The sequence below is a fragment of the Dryobates pubescens genome, chromosome 36 (assembly GCF_014839835.1).
Source record: "Dryobates pubescens isolate bDryPub1 chromosome 36, bDryPub1.pri, whole genome shotgun sequence".
NCBI lineage: Eukaryota > Metazoa > Chordata > Aves > Piciformes > Picidae > Dryobates > Dryobates pubescens.
The window spans coordinates 7791883-7811750 of NC_071647.1; the positions used below are offsets into that span (position 1 = coordinate 7791883).

The 19868-nt window shown below is 49.9% G+C and overlaps 1 protein-coding gene across 1 annotated transcript in view; it reads left to right on the top strand.

Moving 5' to 3' along the window:
* The first annotated feature begins 801 nt into the window (after positions 1-801).
* LOC128898994 (M1-specific T cell receptor alpha chain-like) overlaps positions 802-19868 on the top strand; it is a 176387-nt gene continuing 157320 nt past the window's right edge. The window contains exons 1-2 of the mRNA XM_054176878.1: positions 802-1068; positions 1937-2233. Of these exons, the coding sequence (XP_054032853.1) occupies positions 1020-1068; positions 1937-2233 (346 nt within the window). The 5' untranslated portion in view covers positions 802-1019. The remainder of the gene's footprint in view (positions 1069-1936; positions 2234-19868) is intronic.

The following is a 19868-nucleotide window of genomic DNA, read 5'->3' on the forward strand; positions in this document are numbered from 1 at the left end:
GTTTGGATCCTTTCCTGGGGCAAACTAACCCAAGGAGGGGAAATCCCTTTCTTGCCTTGCAGTTGGGAACTGCCTGAGCCTTCAGCCTGGTCAGACAGATGGAGAAGCCTTTGGCAGCTGGTGACAAGTGAGGAGGAGAATGAGTCCAGAGGGAAAGATGCTGCAGTGCTGGAGAGATGGATATGGAGCCAGGCACAGCTGCAATCCCTTTCTGGCTGCACAGATTATGTGGTACCTTTCACTTCCTTGATGGAGCTTGGATTGTGCTGGAGTCATCAGCTCTAGGTCTGAGTTGGGAAGGACTGGGGTGCCTGCTGGGCACTGGCTGAAGGTTTCTTCAAGGTCAGAGTTAAAGAGAGGACAAGTGCAGATCCAAGTGGTTTTGAGGAAACTTAAAATGTAAGGGTTTTGGTCAACAGAGAAGGTTGCTTTGTTTTGCTTGAGTGTTTAAGAAGCAGATTCATAAGACAGGATGAGCAGTCTGGCAGGACACATCATGTATTGGTTCCTGAAAGAGCTGTTTTAGATAGTGGGAGAAAGAAGGGCACTTAGTGTCTGCAGAGTTTGGGGTTCTTTACAGTTCTGTTTGTGAGAGCTGCAGTCTTGGAATGCTGACAGGAGCTTGGGTATAGACACTCTGCAAGAGTCAAAGACCAAACCAGTAAGTGGGTTGAGGCTGGGGAGAGAGGAGGCAAAAGGCATCAAGCAAAGAAAGACTCCCAAGACATGCAGAGGGCAATGTGTCAGAGAGGTTGGTCACCAGGTACAGGCCTATGCCCCTTTTATCCCTCCCCTGGGAGCAGCAGAAGCTGTTGGCTGCAGGAGCAACATGTGTCACTGCTGGAGGAGACCACAGCACAGGCACTGCAGGTGTGCTGAGCAGCAGCTTTTTCTCCTCCCTATGGCAGTGGCTGTGCCCCTGGCAGAGTCATTTCCGGCAGCTCTGCTCTCGTGGGGCTCTGGCTGGGACCTGTGGCCTTTGGAGTCTCTCTCACACACGCAGCAGGATCGGTCTCAGCATGCGCCTCGCCTATCTCCTCCTGGCTGCCTTCCTGAGGCAACCACAGGGTAAGCACTGCCTTGCACTGCAAGCATGGTTCTTCTTCTGCCCAGGGCACCCTCATCCCCTCAGCAGAACTCTGCAGGAGCTGCTCTGCACTTATGGGCCAGGCTTGGGAAGCCTCAGCTCACACAGGTGGTTTTGCAGCTGCTTTCTCAAGGGGCTGGTGCTGATGGAACAGGAGAGCTCAGATGCAGAAGCAGCAGCTCCTCTCCCGACCATCTCAGCCCTCTTGCCTTCCTATCCTCTTGCCAACTGTCCACCTCTCTCAGCCCCTCTCTGCTGCTCTGTCTGGGCCCAGTGTTTCACAGCCATGGCACTGCAGAAGCTCTTTTGCCTCTCAGCACTGCACATTTTCTGACCTTGAAGCCCAAACACAGCGGGCTTTGGAGAGCTGAGGCAGGGACGTGAAAGCTCTCTCATGCCACTGACATTCTGATGTTGTCCCAGTCCCTCTCCTGGCTGGCACATGTCATTCAGCATGCCCTGGCTCTCCATTCCCTCTCAATCTCCACAGGGAACAGCCTCAAGGAACTGGCAGAGTCTCTCACATGGCAGAAAGTGTCCTGGAGGCAGTACAGTCTGTTCCCTAGAGACTCTGGGCAGCAGAAGAGTCAGGAGGGAAGAGCTGGGTGAAAGCTCAGATCTCTCTGGGGTATCTCTGTGGGAGGGAACTGGCATTCTTGTGCTGCGGGAACCACACTGAGCTGAGGTCTCAGACCTCCTGCCCAAAGACACCACCTTGCTGTGCCCATCCATGGGGCTCTGCTGCAGCTCTAGGCGCCAAGAGTCTTCTTCTCTGACACTTTGCATCTCCTCTTGTTCTGCACCTCAGAATCTTTCCCTGCACAGTCCTTGACCTTTGCTCTCTTCCAGGCACCATGGGGCAGGTCACTGTCACCCAGCAAGAAGGACAAGTCACAGTGAAGCAGGGAGACACCTTCCACACCAAATGCACATACCAGACCTCCAGCTTTAACAGCTTGTTCTGGTACCAGCAGAAGAAAGGCCAAGCTCCCCAGCTGCTCTCGTACCAGGCAGCAGCTGGCCCCAAGCACAGCAGCCGTCTGACCACACTGCTGAACACCACGGGGAAATACAGCCTGCTGCAGCTGGAGGAGGTGGAGGTAGAGGTGGAGGTCTCTGACAGTGCCTTGTACCTCTGTGCTGTGGGTGACACCATGGTGCAGGAGCTTGCTTGGCTGTGCAAGAAGCCAGGGGAGGAATGGGATATGTAGGACCTCCTCTTCTCAGTGTACTCTGCTCAGCTTGGAGGCCTCCCTTAGTCCTGCCTCATTTCTACAGCAGTGGGACAAGGCAGCACAGATGCTACTATAGGTGAGCCTTCCACCAGGCAGAGATAGGCAAAAGGCCCTGCCTGGACAAGAGCTGACTTTGGGAAGAGGTGAAGAGAATGGCCATGGGCTCTTTTCAGGGGTGCCCAGTGACAGGACAAGGGCATAAACTGGAACCCAGGAAGTTCCATATGAACATGACAAAAAACACTTTCCTGTGAGGGTGCCAACAGCCCAGGGAGATTATGAAGTCTCCTTTTCTGTCACCTTGACACTGTGTAACCTGCTCTGGGTGATCCTGCATTAGGAGAAAGGTTGAAATAGGTGATCGCCAGTGTTTCCTTCCATCTCCCACCATGCTTGGATTCTCAATGATCCCCACTCCTGTATCATTTGGGGCCTTCTTCTGAGTGAGTTTCTTTTCCCAGCACAGGGCTACTCAAACCGTGAGGAAATCCTTTCTTCATAGCCTTGTGAGCTGCTGGCACCTCAGAGCCTCCAGCAGCACTGAGCTCCTCACTGAGGAAGCAGTGATTGGGCTCTTTGTCTGCAGGACCTGCTTGGAGGCCAAGGGACTGTATCTGAGTTGAGCTGTCAGAAGCAGGGCCTGATTCCCACTGCCTGTGCAGGAGCCAGGGATGTCTCCCTCAGCTCCAAGGGACAGTGCCTGTAAGGGCCTCACTGCTGTGTTCCCTACTCTTTCCTTCCTCTGGGAATGATGAATTGGCCACTTGTGTCCCCACCTCATCCCCCAGCACCCAAGCCAATGCCTTTCTTACACAGCAACCTGAGGCAATGACACCAAAAAGGGATCCAGGTGGAGGCAGAGGCTGGGCTGTGGAAAACTTGAATGGCTCTGGAGTGGCCATTTGTGAAGGTGCTGATGATGAAGAGGAAACATCCCAGCTCATGGCATGGGCTGGATGCTTGCTTTCCCAACGCTGCCTTTTCATTTCCTGCCTCATGCCCAACCCATTCCTTCATGGAGGCTTCTTTTTTGTGCTGGGACTGAGACACCCCAGGATGTCCATGGCAGGAAGGTGTCAGTGCCAGCAGAAGCCTCACCTCAAGTGCCAAATGAAGCCAATGCAGGAAAGCAATTTTGTCCTGGTTGGGGTGTGGTGGGTTGAGAGAGAGCCTAGCTCTCCCTCCCCCACAGAGAAAGAAACCACAGCTAAACTCAGTCGGAGAAAAGCAGACTATGTTTACAAGCATATATAGGAAGCAGATTATATGTAACATGACATATACAAGTATTTTACAATATATACAGGAATATATAGCAAAGAAACACAATCAGAAACCAGACCCCCACCAGAGGGGGCTTCACCCTGTGCCCCCTTCACCCCTCTACCTCCCTTCTCCCCCAAAGAGGGTTAGAAAAGAGAAAAGGGTGGTTAACGAGGCAGAAAAAGAAGGCCTGGTAAAGGAGTTAGTATCTCTTATCTGTTAGTTGGCCAGAAGCCCAGAAGCAGTCCAGCTGAAAGGAAAAGCGAAGGGAGGAAACTGCCCGAAAGTCCCAGCCGCGCTGGGTCTAACAATCTCACCTCCCCCTTAATTCGCCAATGAAATTCGTTTAGAATACAAAATATTTTATAAACATTTAGCCAGAGTGCCTCTTCCTCAATGGCACAGCCTCGAACGGTCACATGGGGTTTCCTGTGGCTGTTTCCAGGAAAGGACCCTACAATCCTTGTCTGGTCCCCCAGGGGCTTCATTGCAAGAGCATGTGCTCACTTATGATCAGCTTCCCAGGCAGGTGGACTCTGCTGCTGGGTTACTTTCTCCTAACGCTGTCCAGATGTCTTTTCAGTATCTTCAAGTATTACTGAAAATATTGGATTGAAAATCTCTGAGAGCAGGCTGAAAGTTCCTGGGAGCAAAGGCAGCAATCGTTCGCTGACACTGGACGCCTGGCAAATCAGTGCACAAAGTCCAGGGACCCGAAGAGGATTTGGTTACAGCATTATAAAACACACATCAATACAAATTCATCACTCTTCTGATAAATCATTACCATATTCAGTACTCTCTTGCAGGTCAGGCTAATATATGCAAATGTCTCTTCTTCTGCATGCACACTCCCATCCTCCGATGAATTCTGGGGAGGGGGTTTCAGAAGACATCCCCCCAGTGTCCTCTTCGGTCTGTCTGCTAGCTGACCCCGAGGTTCACTCACGTTCAGAGAGGTGTGGACTCATTAGTAAAAGCCTTATCTGTTTAGAAGGTTTTCTGTTTTTTCTAGTCTTCAAGGATTCTGCTTAACTCACACTTTATCACCTTCCTTATGCAATTCATCACCTCCTTTCCTGAGGGCTTGCATTTCTCTTTCACAAGGATGCTCCTTCTCCAGCTGTGTTCTCAAAGAAAACAAAGCCTAACCAGATAATCATAAAGGTTTCTCTACTTTACTTATTCTATTTCACATTTATTTATACAAACTCATTTCATTATCCTATGCAATTTCCCATTCTACTCACACAAATAGGAAGTCTCACTGGGCAATGTGTACCAGGGCTTCCTCAACCCAGGAAGAAGGAAGGGATGGTTTATTCTCATTTATTTCTCACTACTCTCATTTGATTGTTGATCAATTAAATTAATTTTCCCAAGTCTAGTCTGTTCTGCCTGTGGTAGAAATTGCTGAAGTCTTTTCCTGTCCTCATCTCCACCCAGCAGCCTTTTGTTATCTTTTCTCTCCTCTAACTGGCTGAGAAGGGTTCTGACAGAGCAGCTTGCATCCAGCCTGGGTCAACCCACCACACCCTCCCAAAATGAGATCACTTTGCAGTACACAGAAGACTTCTCACTGCTGAGGCTCTAGTGTGTCTGAGGGATAACCTGATGGCTCTTTGCTGTGAGGTAAGAGGAGCTGTGGATGAAGGGAAGGGCAGGGGAGGTGTGTGCCTGGAGTTCAGCAACACCTTTGACAGCCTCTCCCGTACTTCATTTATGACTAAACTGGAGATGAATAGATTCAGTCAGGGGATTACAGAGTGGGTCGACATCTGTCTGGATAGAGAGTCATCACCAAGGTGCAAAGCCCAGCTGGTAGGTAGGCATCTCAGTTAGCCATCTTGTCACCAGCAGGACCAGGAACTACCAGTTCAAGGGATGGAGGGACCATGGAAGTGCAGTGTTCTGTGACTGAAGCAGAGGCAATTGAAAGCTGCTGGAACATGGAGAGCTCCAATTATGCAGCAGGGTACAGCAATGGCAAGACCTGGGAGGGATTTCTCTGGGAATTTCTGCTACTCCCAGCCTGCAGGAGTCTGGTCTAGTGGGAACTGTTCCACATGGATGATGACTGAGGTGACCTCTGGAGCTCCCTTCTGACTTGCCTATGATTGTCATTCCCCACCACCCCTGCCCACTCACAGCCACATTTGCCCTCACCCCCACCTATGCCTCAGCATCACTTTCAGGCACGGTGCTGGCAGTGCAGGGGGCAGCTGAAGGGAGGCTCTTGGCCTCCTCACCCCATTCACAGCTCCAGAACTCAACCAGCTCAGGGAAGCTGCTCCATGACTTGGGACAAGGGCCTGCTGCTGGGGCAGGCTGCAGATGGCTCTGGGGAGGCTGCTTCTTGCTAAGGAGGTCTTGATGGAGAGCGGGGTGAGGCCATTTGGTAGAAGCAAGCTGGGCAGCCCTGCAGACCCCTGAGTGCAGCCAGCCCCAGACCACATCCAGAGTGGCACTGGCACAGGGTGCAGCCCCTGGGCAGAGCTGGTGGAGGTGAGGGGAGCTGAGGGGAGGGGAGGCAAGAAGAAGGGAGGGGAGGCTAGGAGAGGCAAGGAGAGGAGAGGGGAGGCAAGGGGAGGGAAGGGGAGGCAAGGGGAGGGAAGGGGAGGGGAGGGAAGGGGAGGGGAGGCAAGGGGAGGGGAGGCAAGGGGAGGGGAGGGGAGGGGAGGCAAGGGGAGGGGAGGGGGTGCAAGGGGAGGCAAGGGGAGGCAAGGCGAAGTGATAGCGTGGGGCAACAAACAAGAACTGGAACACAGGAAGTTCTACCTCAACATGAGGAAAAACTTTCCTGTAACAGTACTGGAGCCCAGGAACAGGTTCACAGATTCACAGATTGCACTATGTTGGAAGGGAGCCTCAAAGGTCATCTTGTCCAACTGCCCTGCAGTGAACAGGGACGCCTCCAACTATATCAGCCTGCTCAGGGCATCATCAAGTCTGATCTTGAACATCTCCAGGGATGGGGCCTCAACCACATCCTGGCCAACCTGTTCCAGTATTTTACCACTGTAAAGAACTTTCTCCTAATATCTGACCTAAATCTACTCTGCTCCAGCTTCAAACCATTCCCCATCATCCTAGTGGTACATTCCTTTCCAAGCAACCCTTCCCAAGTGCCCAGAGAGGTTGTGGAATCTCCTCCAAAGGCTTCCAAGACCCATCTGGATGTGTTCCTGTGTGACCTGCCCTAAGTGATCCTGCTTTGGAAGAAGGGTTGGACTCTCTCCAGAGGTTCTGTTCAGCCTCTGCCTTTTTATGATTCTTGTTGCAAATTAATCACTCTCAGAGAAATTCTCTGTCCAGAACCTATCTCCATCATCTGCCAGCTGTCATAGTCTCTGCTGCTGAAGCAAAGTGATTATTCTCTCCTCAGCAGCAGCTGCAGGAGGAGCCCAGGTGCAGCAAGAACCTGTCAGCAGAAACAACCGAGGGCGCCAGCATCGCCTTTAGCTGCTCACATCCCAACGCAAATGTACTCGACTTCATCTACCGGTACCAGCAGCTCCCGAGCCAAGGTCCCACGCTCCTCGTTCGAGCTCTTTCAGGATCCAAGGAGCTGCAATCGCCTGCGGGGCAGCTGTCGGTGGCAGCAAACCATTGGCCCAGCACCCTGCGGCTCGCCCGGCCCCGGCTCAGGGACACGGCAGCGCATTCCTGCGCCCCGGGAGACGCGGGTCGCAGAGCCGGGGCTGTGGCCGCCACGGGTGGGGCAGGGCCGGCGGGACACGCGGTAGTGGGCACGCCAGGGGGCGCTGCCGTTCCGCCCGCCAGCCCCGCCCGGCCCCGGGTGCTTCCCGCGAGAGAGCGGCCGCGGCCCTGGCACGTGCAGCGGTGCCGTTGCGGCCCGGAGGTGCTGTGAGACTCTGCCGGGTTTGCTGCGCGGACAGCAAACAGAGTCACAAACAGATTAGCTGAGTTGTCCCCAGGGGCTGGAGGTCTGAGGTGACTGAAAGCTGGAAGGAGGCCTCTAGGCAGGGACTGTGGGTTCCAGAGAGTGCCTGCAGAGCTCTGTGGCTGGCAGATATGACAGAGCTATTCAATGTCTGTGGTCAGACTGAGAAGAGTCTCTTTTTCCTTCCCCCCCATCACCTATTCACACACATTGCTGGGATTCTCCCAGGAGCCGCCTTTTACCAAGCCTCAACACTGCCTACCCTCAGAGGAGAGATGCTGCAGCCCCTTGCTGCTGCCCTTCATGCTGCAGTACAGGATGCTGTTGGCCTCCTTTGGCATGAGGATCCACTGCTACAGCAGACTCAAGCACACCTTGAGCTGCTGAAACTGAGCAGGACACAGCAGTGAGTACTCAGAAGTATCTCAGCTGCTTGTTTAGCTGTTACTGTTGGACAAAGAGCTTCTTGGTAGGACACATGAAAGCTCCTGAGGCTTTTCTACCCAGCTAAAGGAACCTATGGAGGGAAAATGTCTTCCCATTTGTGCATCTGGGGATCAGCAAAAGCCTCAACTTGTGAGCAAGACCCAGCAGGCAACACATGGACAAAATTCCCAGTTCAGCCTCTTGGGCTGTCTGCCTCCTCCACCTCTGGGTAGACAAAATGGAGCTTTGTTGAGGGCTGTCCATGCCACTTACAGTAACTTCTGTGTGAGTGCCTGTGACTGGGCACACTGCTGTGAAAGAGAGAGATGGGAGCCAGTAAATGGGCGAAGATCCAACAGCCACAGGCCTGGCCAGAAAGAAGGAGGAGACCTGGTGCTGGGTGAGAGAGCCCAGGCTGCAGGCAGGGCCAGATTTTGGTCTGAGGCCTGTGGTGATGTCCAAGAGGTGCAGGAATGTGGCTGTGCTTGTGAGTGCAGAGGCTGAGGGGCTGTTGTCCCTGGGAGCTGTGTGTCACAGACACGCTGCAGACACTCAGGAGGAGAACCTCGCTGGGTGAGGAGGAGACTGGAACAGCTCTCCCGTGGTGCCAGGCTGAGAGCTGGGATGGTTTACCTGGCAGAAGAGAATCTGAGCAAATAGCTGAGGGCAGCTGTGAAGAAGGCAGAGGCAGGCTCTGCTCCATGGCACCCAGTGAGTGGCCAAGAGGCTCTGGGCACAAAGGCAATCAGCAAAGATTCATTCTGAGCATAAGGAAACACTGTGTGAGGGTGAGGGAGCACTGGCACAGGAGGCACAGAGACACTGTGGAGTCTCTGTCCCTGGAGGCATTCCAAAGCTCTCTGGAGGTTCTCCAGGACAGATTGTGAGGGGAGGCAGAGGCATGAAGGAAGGAGAGACTGCCAGGGCTGTGTCACTGGGGTCAGCAAGGGTGGTGGCCTGTGGAGGCCTCTGACTCCATTTCTGCTCTCGGTACCAGTGCAGAAGTCAATCTTCCTGCAGGTGTGGAGAGAGCCCGCAGGGCCCCTCACTGTTCAGAATGCCTTTGGCTGAGGGAGCCACAGGGGCTGCTGCTGGAGGAGGGAGAGCCCCAGAAGTTGCTTCTCAGGCACAGGAAGAAAAGATCTTTTCCCTTGCCCACTGCTTCCTTGGCTCCCCCAGCAGAGTCATTTCCAGGAGGTGCTTTGCTGACTCTCACTCCACAGGCAGCTTGGTCTCCACATGCTCCTCACCTATCTCATCCTCACTGCCTTCCTGGGGCAGTGGCTGGGTAAGTCCTGGCTCTTCCTCACTGCCTCTTTCTTCTTCTGCCCAGGAAACTGAGCAGCCTCAGCAGGTCCCTGTGGGGAAATTCTCTTCAGTTCCAGGAAAACGCTGGGAAATGTCAGCTCACTCCTGGGGTTCTGCACTCCTTGGCTCAAGATTCTACTCTTGCAGAGAGGAGAGGAGGGATATCTCAGATACCACCTTCTTTTCTCTCCCCTTTGATCCAGATCTCTGTTCATGTCTCTACTCATCTACCTGCTGCCCCCAGGCTAGATCTCAGCTGTCTCTGCTCTCCCACTTTTCTCCCTTCTCAATGCAAATTTGGAGTTCTGTTCAAAGCTGCAATAGGAACTTGAATGCCTCTTCTGGCCAGCACCTACCTACCATGGCCTCCAGTTCTCTCCTGGATGACAACACATCAAGAGCTCCCTCTTTTGTCCAGTCAGCTGAGCATTGAATTTAATCAACTACTTAGAAGCCCTGAGAGGTGACAGGGATGAGGAAGCAGGATGAATCTTTTTGTTGTAGCTCCATGGGCCCCTCAACTTGCTGATGGGTGCTGGTCCCAGCACACAATGATCAGGCATGAGAGGCTGTTCCCTGATCCTCCAGACAGTCACAAAAGAGAGAGGAGAAGCAGGAGCACTGCACAGGTCTCCTCAGGATCAGCTCCCACCCAAAACTACTCTGCACCTGAATGTGCCAAGGCCTCAAGATGCTGTGGCAGGCAAAGGAAGCTTTCTCCACCAGGGTTTTGCATCCACTCCTGGTTTGCTTCCTAGAGCACTTCCTTGTGGAGCTAGTGACATTTGCTTTCTTCCAGGCACCATGGGGCAGGTCACTGTCACCCAGCAAGAAGGGAGAAAACTTCCTGACCAAATGCACATACCAGACAACTGACTTTTGAGGCTTGCTCTGGTGCCAGCAGAAGAAAGGCCAAGCTCCCCAGCTGCTCTCGTACCAGGCAGCAGCTGGCCCCAAGCACAGCGGCCGTCTGACCACGCTGCTGAACACCACGGGGAAATACAGCCTGTTGTAGCTGGAGGAAGTGGAGGTCTCTGACAGTGCCTTGTACCTCTGTGCTGTGGGTGACACCATGGTGCAGGAGCTTGCTTGGCTGTGCAAGAAGCCAGAGGAGGGAGGAAATGTGGCTGGGCAAGGCTGAGCTTGGAATCAGGGGCCCTCACTTCTCCCTTGGTAGTGCTGCTTTCCCTGAGCACCCATGGATCTTCAGGACAAGGTCCTCTTCCAGAAGAGCACAGTGTCTGTGGCTGGAGAGGCAGAAGGTGGTGAATGAGTCTCAGGTTCCCCTTTTCCACCATGGGTGTTGTGTGAAGTGAGGAATATATTTGCTAAGAGGTGAATGCCCTTGCATTCCAGCTGAGTGCTCAGGGATCGGAGGGGCTCAGTGCTTTTGTGGTTTTGTCTCTTCATAGGATGCTGATTAGGGTGGGTTCCAATACATCCAACACCAGACACATGAACTCTTTTGCTGTAGGTTACTTGCAGTTCAGCAGTCAGATGCACCAGTCACAGGGTTTGTTAACTCTTGCACCATATGTATAGATTCTTTAAGCTTGGTGGTGCTAAGAACTGAGCTGCAGCAGTTGCCTTGCAGCTCTGAGAAAATCCAGTGGGAAAAAATCACTCAGTAGGGACTAAGGGCACATCTTACCCAAAGGACATCCCTCCTGGGGAGGGTGAGGAGAACAAAATCCCTCAATGTGTCCCCAGGGCCTTGTTGAATTCTGTTCCCCACCTTGTGTTCCAAAAGGGCCAAAATTGATACCTCAGTTACTGCAATTGAGAGATGAGACAAAGCTTGGTACAAGCAAAATGTCTCTTCATTGTACAAAGCCTTTTCTTTATATAGGCTAACACAATCAAAAGCAACTCGTGATTGGTTGTTAGATGTGTCTGTGCAACAGTCACAGATTCATGATTGGCTACTGAGGAAATGCCAGGGAGCACACATCCCTTGGCAAGGCTCAGACAGGTGTTAGACAAAAGACAAACAATCACACATCTCTTATCTAAGTTCAAACAGAAGACAAAAGACTCTATTGCAATGCTTACCAGCTCTTATTCTCAGCTCCTTGTATAGCTTCCCTGAGTCACAATGGTTCTTGGTAATCAGCTAAATGCTTTTTTCTCTCTACACAGCTGCAGTTTGTTCCCAGGGTTTATGGCCCACAAGAGCTAAAGCATTTCCTTCTATCAGCTGAGCATTGCTTGGGGTTCTACTCCCTAAATTCAATCCTTCACTCAGTTTTCTGTTGTGCGAAGTGTGGGGGTGGGACTGCAGCCACATCATGAAGTGAGCTCTCTGGTTCCACAGACATTTCTTGATGAGCCTTTCAGATTTGATGCCTTCTGCCAGGAAAATCATCTTCTGGAAAAAAATCAGCCTCTGCCTGGAAAAGTTTCTTGCAGCAGGGAATAGTAACTTCAGGATGAGTGATTTGTAGTGGTGTGGAAGAGTGAGGTAGCGAGCCTGAGGTATGTACAGAAATCATGGCTCCTACTGTCCCCTGTTTCCCTGTGTCTTACTGTGGATGACCCTCAGGAGCCCTGGTCCATAAGCCAAAGGGCACTGGGCTGGAGGTCTAGACCCACTGGAGAGGGGAGACCTGGTCACTGTCACTGTCAATACACCTAATATTGAGTAGCTGATTGAAAGTTTTCAGGAGGCAGCTTGCCTCCAGCTGATGTATGACAGGCAGTTGGTGCCAAGCAGACCCTCTGCAGTGCTAATGGTTGTGGACCCCACCTCAATGACTCCCCCTAGACAAGGTATCCTGGATAACTGAAAGGCTTTACATGGTCCAACTTCTAGACCAATTGAGAGCTGTACCTGATGGGCCATGGGAAAGAGGTGAAGGCACAGGGCAGGGCCAAGAGCCATGACTTGGAGGGAAATTTCCACCTAGTCTGGAGGTACTGATTAGAGCCTGGAAAGAAGCTGAGGGAACCCTGTACCAAACCCCCAAGAATCTCCTCCTGTTCTGAGGAGAAGCAGGAACTAAAAGCTCCCTTGGCTCCCCCAGAAAAGGCTTGAATTAACTTAGGGACCCCCAGATCTGGAAACTCCAGCACTATCCTCTGTATGTGAGCCTAGGGGCAGCAAATGGTGCTTATGGAAGGAGGCTCACAGAAAGAACCTTTCTAGTAGATCCAGGAGCACCTTATACTATGAGTGACTGATGCTCAAAGGACCTGGCCTTAAAGGACCATGTATGTGGTGTGTTGGGTTCCAGGTGAAGACACCTTGATGATAGCACTGATTGTACTTGGGGACATGCAAACACATGTTTTGGGATCTGAGAATGCAACGAACTCAAAAAGGAGGTGGTGGAAATGTGGATCTCCTGCATTCTCCATTAGCCTACTTCAGGTAGCTCCTCCTCTACCCACCTTTAAAACAGTGAATGTAAAACCCTATCCATTGCCTGTGGGTGCCTAGGAGGGGATAGCATCAGTAACTGCAGAGCTAGGGAAGCAGGGGAGAATTATTCCAATGCCCTCTCCTAGAACTCTCCTTTATGGCCAGTACACAACCAAACTAGAAACAGTAGGAACCATTGGTTGTGGCCTCCTCAATGCCAGCACCAACCCCCTAAAAGCAGTGGTACCTGACATGACTGAGCTGGTAACAGCTGCCCAAGAACAGTCTCAGATGACCTTACCCACAAGTGATCTGGTTTTTATGCTCCCCTTCAGGAAGCAGACAGGAATCATTTGACTCTGGCATGGCAGGGAGGGCAGCTTCCCTTCACTTGCGTGCCCCAAGGTGATGAACAGAAAATTCTCATTAACAGAATAACCGAGTAGATAATAATTTTCCTTGTTAGCTGAATGCTGGAATGCAGGGAGGGGGAGAGGAGTTGGCAGACAGCCTCTGCATAGATAAGGAATAGCAGGATTTTTCAGTGATTTACTTCTGTTAGTCTTGGACAAGAGGGTCTTTTGCATTAGATAAAGGACACCTGGGTGATATGTATACTTCTGCTCTTTTTAGATAGATAACCTTTGTGTAGATAGGAGGCATCTGGACTTTTCTGTGAAGTATTGACATACCACAGATAACTTTCTGTATAAAAGTTTGCCCCAAACTCTCTGAAGACACACAGGCCTTTTGAAATGATTCTGTGTCCGGTGCTGAAACAGAAGCATAATACAAGAAACTTACTGAGTCTCTTGTGTACATTTCTCTAAGTCAGTTTTGGCGACCGCGGCAGGATGATTCTGTTTGGCTGCAGGACCTGCTGAGGAGCCGGACCTCTCAGGGCCTGCCGAGACATTCTTGAGGAGAGCTCCGCTGCTCACCAGATCGCTGCAGGAACAGACAAGACTGCCAGCTAAGAGAAGGGATGCTTCTATAAAAGGGGTAACTCCGTAAGGCGTGAGGGGACGCCCTGCGCGGGAGAGAGGCATTTATTGCACCCCTAGGTAAAAGAGCTCTTGGGTTGGGACCAGGGGGGTCCCAAAGGGAACTATAAGTATCATTTAAGTGTGCGAGGGGCCAAGAGGGTCCCTAAAGAACAAAGTATTCGAAATACTGTTTAGGTTTTGAATGTGTGGCTGAGTGTGTGTGGCCAATAACTGTGTGCTAAGGACCGGTCATTATTGTTGTAATTGTATTTGTATTTGTTTTGTGTTCTGTGTGCTGTAAAAAGACAGTACTGTGTTGTATTGTGTAAAATGGGGGGGAGACAAAGTAGTGAGATCCCAAGACATAGCCCACTTGGTTGTATAATTGCCCACTGGGGGGAAATTGGAGGCCCCCCAGGAGGGTCAACAAATCAAAAGACTCTAATTAAATATTGTACCCAGTGGTGGCCATTATATAGATTAGACGGTGGAGAGAAATGGCCTGGAAATGGGACTCTGGAGTATGATACTTTACTGCAATTGATGTTGTTTTTAAGAAGAGAAAAGAAATGGGATGAGGCAATATATGCTGACATGTTTTTCTATCTCCGAGAGCATCCAGAGTTTCAAAGGGACTGTGGTATTAGAGCTCCCTCTGATCCAATGGTTTTGGCCCTGGAAAAAGAATACAAGGCCAAGAATAAGAGGCAGACAAGATTGAAAAGGTGTTGCTCTGCGTGTAGCATAGGGCAGAGGTGTCTTAAACTTGAGGAATTAAAGGACCTGCCTGAATTTTATCAATCTCCAGGAAAATTGCAAGGGGTAGTGACAGAGAGTTCAGAAAATAATGCAGGAAGTTCTGGGAGTGGCAGCAATTCAGATAGTGACACCGGAGTCAGTTCCCAGAGCTATGCTCAGGGAAGCCCAGTGGCAAGAAGGACCCGAGGAGAGCAAGCAAATGCCCCGGCTTCCCAGGCACTCATTCAAGCCCCCCTGCGACAAGCAGTAGGGCCTGAGGGGGACCCAGTCTGGACTAAGGTGCCTTTTACAAGTCATGATTTGGATAGTTGGAGAGAAAAGGCTAAAAATTATCGTCACGATCCCACAGGCACAGCTACACATTTTCGATTCATGATCAGGCAGCACAATCCAGACTGGGACGATATCCAGTTACTATTGGAACAAATGACTGAAACAGAGAAACAATTAGTTGAAAAACATGGATTGAAGCTAGCAACAGAAAGAATTCAAACCCGGGGAGGGGGGGCAAACATTGGAGACGTATTTCCACTCCAAAATCCGGAATGGAATACGAACAATGCCCTGCAAAGGGCTAGATTGGAGGAATACCGGGAGTTGGTAGCCAGGGGAATAGAAAAAGCCAAAAGCAATTAACTGGTCTGTGTTATACTCGGTCAGACAAGGGCCTGGTGAATCACCCTCGGAATTCTTAGATAAGCTGAGGGAAGTCATGAGGAAAAACACCTCTCTTGACCCAGGATCAGAAGTAGGTATACAACAACTGGTATCACTATTTATTGGGCAATCTGCTAGTGATATCAGAAAGAAGTTGCAAAAGTTGTCACCCCCGCAGGGAAGGGATTTAGAGGCACTTTTGGATGTAGCATGGAGAGTATTCTCTAACAGGGAAGAAGAAAATAGGAGAAAAGAGAAGAGAATGTTAGTAGCAGCGTTACAGGAAAGTAAGGAGACTAAAGGGACTAACAGAGTACGGTTGGAAAAAGATCAGTGTGCAATCTGCAAAAAGAAGGGACACTGGAAAAGAGAATGTCCAGAGAGGAAAAGGAAAAATAGAATTCAGGCACAACTAGAAGAGGATGACTAGGGAGGACCGGAGGAGACTATAAATACCCTAGCAGATCCTCTGGTTATAATGAAGCTAGGGGAACAAGAAAATAAACTGGAATTCTTAGTGGACACCGGAGCAACCTTTTCAGTCTTAAATCAAGCACTGCTGCCTTTGGATGAGAGCTATGTTTCTGTGGTAGGGGCTACAGGTCAAACTGAGAAGGCATATTTTTTTAAACCTCTTAAATATAAATATGGTAAAACATGGGGCTTACATAAATTTTTATATATGCCAAATGCCCCAAAGTCATTGCTGGGGAGGGATTTGTTGGAAGCATTGGGAGCTGAAATTAAATTTAATAAGGGGAAGGTAGAATTCAGAGTAAGGGAGGAACAGTTGATTGAGGTTTTAAGTCTTGCATTAATGAGCCCTCGACAAGAGAAAAACAGAATAAGAGAAAGCATAAAAGATCAAGTATATCCTGGAGTCTGGGACACTGAGCAGCCTGGAAGGGCTAAAAATGCCCTACCTGTGATAATAGATCTTAAGCCTGGAGCTCAACCAGTTAGATTAAAACAATATCCTTTAAGGAAAGAAGATAGGGAAGGAGTTTTGCCTATTGTAGAAAAATTCTTAAAGTATGGGCTGCTAACAGAGTGTGAATCAGCTTACAATACTCCAATCTTACCTGTAAGGAAACCAGCTGGAGGGTATCAGTTAGTGCAGGACCTAAGGGCTATAAATAAAATAACAAAGGATATCCATCCTGTGGTGGCAAACCCATACACCCTCTTGACTCAATTAAGAACAGAATTAGAATGGTTTACCATCTTGGATCTAAAAGATGCCTTTTTCTGTTTACCTCTGGCCCCCGAGAGCCAGCCACTGTTTGCCTTTGAATGGGAGAACCCAGAAACTAACCGAAAGTGTCAATTAACTTGGACAGTCTTGCCTCAAGGATTTAAGAACAGTCCTACTATCTTTGGAAATCAGCTTGCAAAAGAATTAGAAAAGTGGAACAAGCCAGAAGGCAATGGAGTTCTGCTACAGTATGTAGATGACATCCTGCTGGCCACCAAGACCAGGACACACTGTGAAAGGTGGACTGTGAGTATGCTGAATTTCCTGGGACTGAATGGGTATCGAGTTTCCCCACAGAAGGCCCAAATAGTACAGCAGCAAGTAACCTACTTGGGATATGAATTAACAGCAGGATGACGAGTGCTGGGCCCCAAAAGAAAGGAGGCCATCTGTTCTATCCCACTGCCAAACACAGTAAAGGCACTCCGAACCTTTTTGGGAATGACAGGGTGGTGCCGGTTGTGGATTTATAATTATGGCCTGCTTGTGAAACCCCTCTATGAATTATTGAAAGAGACTGATAAGGACTTGCAATGGAATGGGGAAGCTGAACAAGCTTTCCATACCTTAAAGAAGGAATTGATGAGGGCACCAGCACTAGGCCTATCTGATGTCACTAAACCTTTTTTATTGTATTCCCATGAAAGCCAAGGGATAGCATTCGGAGTCCTAGCACAAACCTTAGGACCCTGCCGAAGGGCAGTGGCATACCTCTCTAAACAACTGGATGAGGTAAGCAAGGGATGGCCAGGATGCCTGAGGGCCGTGGCAGCAGTTGCAATTAACATTCAAGAGTCTCGCAAATTCACAATGGGGCAGAAGATCACGGTCCTGGTTTCACACACCATCTCTGCTGTTCTAGAAGCCAAGGGAGGACACTGGCTGTCTCCACAACGATTTCTTAAATACCAAGCCATCCTAGTGGAGCAGGATGATGTAGAAATTAAAGTTGCTAACTTTGTCGATCCAGCCTTTTTCCTCCAGGGTGGTGATGGAGAACCAGTTATTCACAATTGTTTGGAAACAATTGAGGCCACTTATTCCAGCAGACCTGACCTGAAGGAAGAACCCCTGGAAAAGGCAGACCATAACTGGTACACTGATGGAAGCAGTTTTGTGACTCAGGGAGAAAGAAAAGCTGGGTACGCTGTAACTACAGCAGAAGAGGTAATCGAGGCAGAAGCCCTACCAAGTAACACCTCCACTCAAAAGGCAGAGATAATAGCACTCACCAGAGCCCTTGAGCTTTCCCAAGGGAAAAGTGCAAACCTACGGATTGACTCCAAGTATGCCTTTGGGGTGGTACATGCCCATGGAGCCATTTGGAAGGAAAGAGGACTGTTGACATCTCAAGGAAAAGGTATTAAGCATGCAGAAGAAATACTGAGGCTGCTAGAAGCAGTGCAGAAGCCAAGCAAAGTAGCCATAATGCACTGCAAAGCACACCAAAAAGGGAATACTGATCTTAGAAAGAGGCAACAGACTGGCAGATGAAACAGCAAAAAGGGTGGCCAGGGAGGGGAGGAAGGTGTCAGAGTTTGCTTTGATCCCAGATGGTAAACTGTCAATTGAGCAAAAAGAGCCAGAACCTGTGTACAGCACAGAGGATCAGAAATTAATCAAAGACCTTTCAGGGAATAGGATAGGAAAGGGCTGGGCCAGGACACCGGATGGGAAATTAATCATTCCCACTAACCTTCTCTGGGCTTTTGTTCAGATGGAACATGCAAAGACTCACTGGGGAGCAGAAGCCCTGTATGGAAAATTGGTTCAGGAGTGTATAGCACGGAAGTTATACACCACAGTAGAACAGGTAACCCGGCACTGTGAGGTGTGTCTTAAGGCTAACCCCAAAGTAAGAAGAGGAGTTAGACTGGGACAAATTAGCAAAGGAAATTATCCAGGACAACAATGGCAAATTGATTTTACTGAACTCCCAAGAACGGGGGGATACAGGTACCTGTTGGTACTCACTGACACCTTCTCTGGTTGGCCAGAAGCATTTCCCTGCCGCACAAACAAAGCACGAGAGGTTACTAAGGCAGTGTTACAAGAGATAATACCTTGTTTTGGGGTACCTGCTGCTATTTCCTCAGACAGGGGACCTCATTTTGTGGCCAAGGTGGTACAGCAGGTGAGCAAAATTTTAGGGATTGATTGGAAACTCCACACCCCCTACAATCCACATTCGAGTGGGCAAGTGGAGAAAATGAACCACTTAATCAAAAATCAGATAGTAAAAATTGGACAGGAAGCAAACCTGCCTTGGCCACAAGCATTACCAATTGCCCTGTTGCGAATTCGAACTAAGCAAAGAATAAAGGAAGGGTTGAGCCCATTTGAAATCCTGTTTGGAAGACCTTATGTAGTAGGCACTATGGACCCTTCTGAAGCAGGGCAATTTAGAGAGGAAATGTTGAACAAGTATGTTCAGCAAATTTATAAGAACCTGAGCATTGTCAACAAACAGGTGATTGGAACCAATGTGAGAGGGTTAGACAGACCAGTCCATGATGTGGAACCTGGAGATTATGTCTATATCAGATCTCTTTCAGAGAACCCTCTGGAGCCCAAGTGGACTGGACCATACCAGGTGTTACTGACATCCTTCACAGCCGTCAAAATCAAGGAACAAGCTGCTTGGATTCACCACACCAGAGTCAAGAAGACCTCAGCGAGAGAATGGAAACTCGAATCCCAGGGGCCCCTGAAGCTCAAGTTGTATCGATAATTGTGATTTGTTTGTTGATTAATACTATTAAGGGATGGGAAGGAAATATGTACTTAAATGTTAGTCAAGAATTGGCTTTGCAAACTAAATGGTAAAATTTCTACTGCACCAGGCCACCTGGCAACAGATGGAGTACATCTGTCCCAAAGAAGGGGAAAGGTCACAGTATATGAGAATGGCCTGTCCCCCAAAGGTAAAAAGATTCTGGGGAGGGAACTGGCAGCTCTCATCGACAGGGCTTTAAACTAGTTTCGAAGGGGGGAGGGGCTGAAACTAGTCCCCTCAGGCAAGAGTCTGGGGGCAGTAAGCTAGGGTCAGAGGCCAAACCAGCAGCCCAGCTGAGGTGCATGTACACTAATGCACGAAGCATGGGAAACAAACAAGAGGAGCTGGAAGCCTTGTTGCAGCAGGAAAGTTATGACGTAGTTGCCATCACGGAGACGTGGTGGGATAGCTCACATGACTGGAGTGCTGCAATTGATGGCTACAGGCTTTTCAGGAGAGATAGACAAGGAAGAAGGGGTGGAGGGGTGGCCATGTACATCAGGGAGGCACTAGATGCCATTGAGCTAGAGATTAGGGACAATCAGGTTGAATGCTTGTGGGCAAGAATTAGAGGGAAGACCGGTAGGGCAGACATCCTGGTTGGAGTCTGTTATAGACCACCCAACCAGGAGGATGATGTCGATGAAGCATTCTATAGACAGCTTAAGGCTGTCTCAAGATCTCCTGACCTTGTCCTTATGGGCGACTTCAACCTGCCTGACATCTGCTGGGATCTCAACACAGCAGAGAGGAGGCAGTCTAGGAGGTTCTTAGACTGCATGGAGGACAGCTTCTTATCCCAGGTGCTGCGTGAGCCTACCAGGGGCAAGGCTTTGCTTGACCTCCTCTTC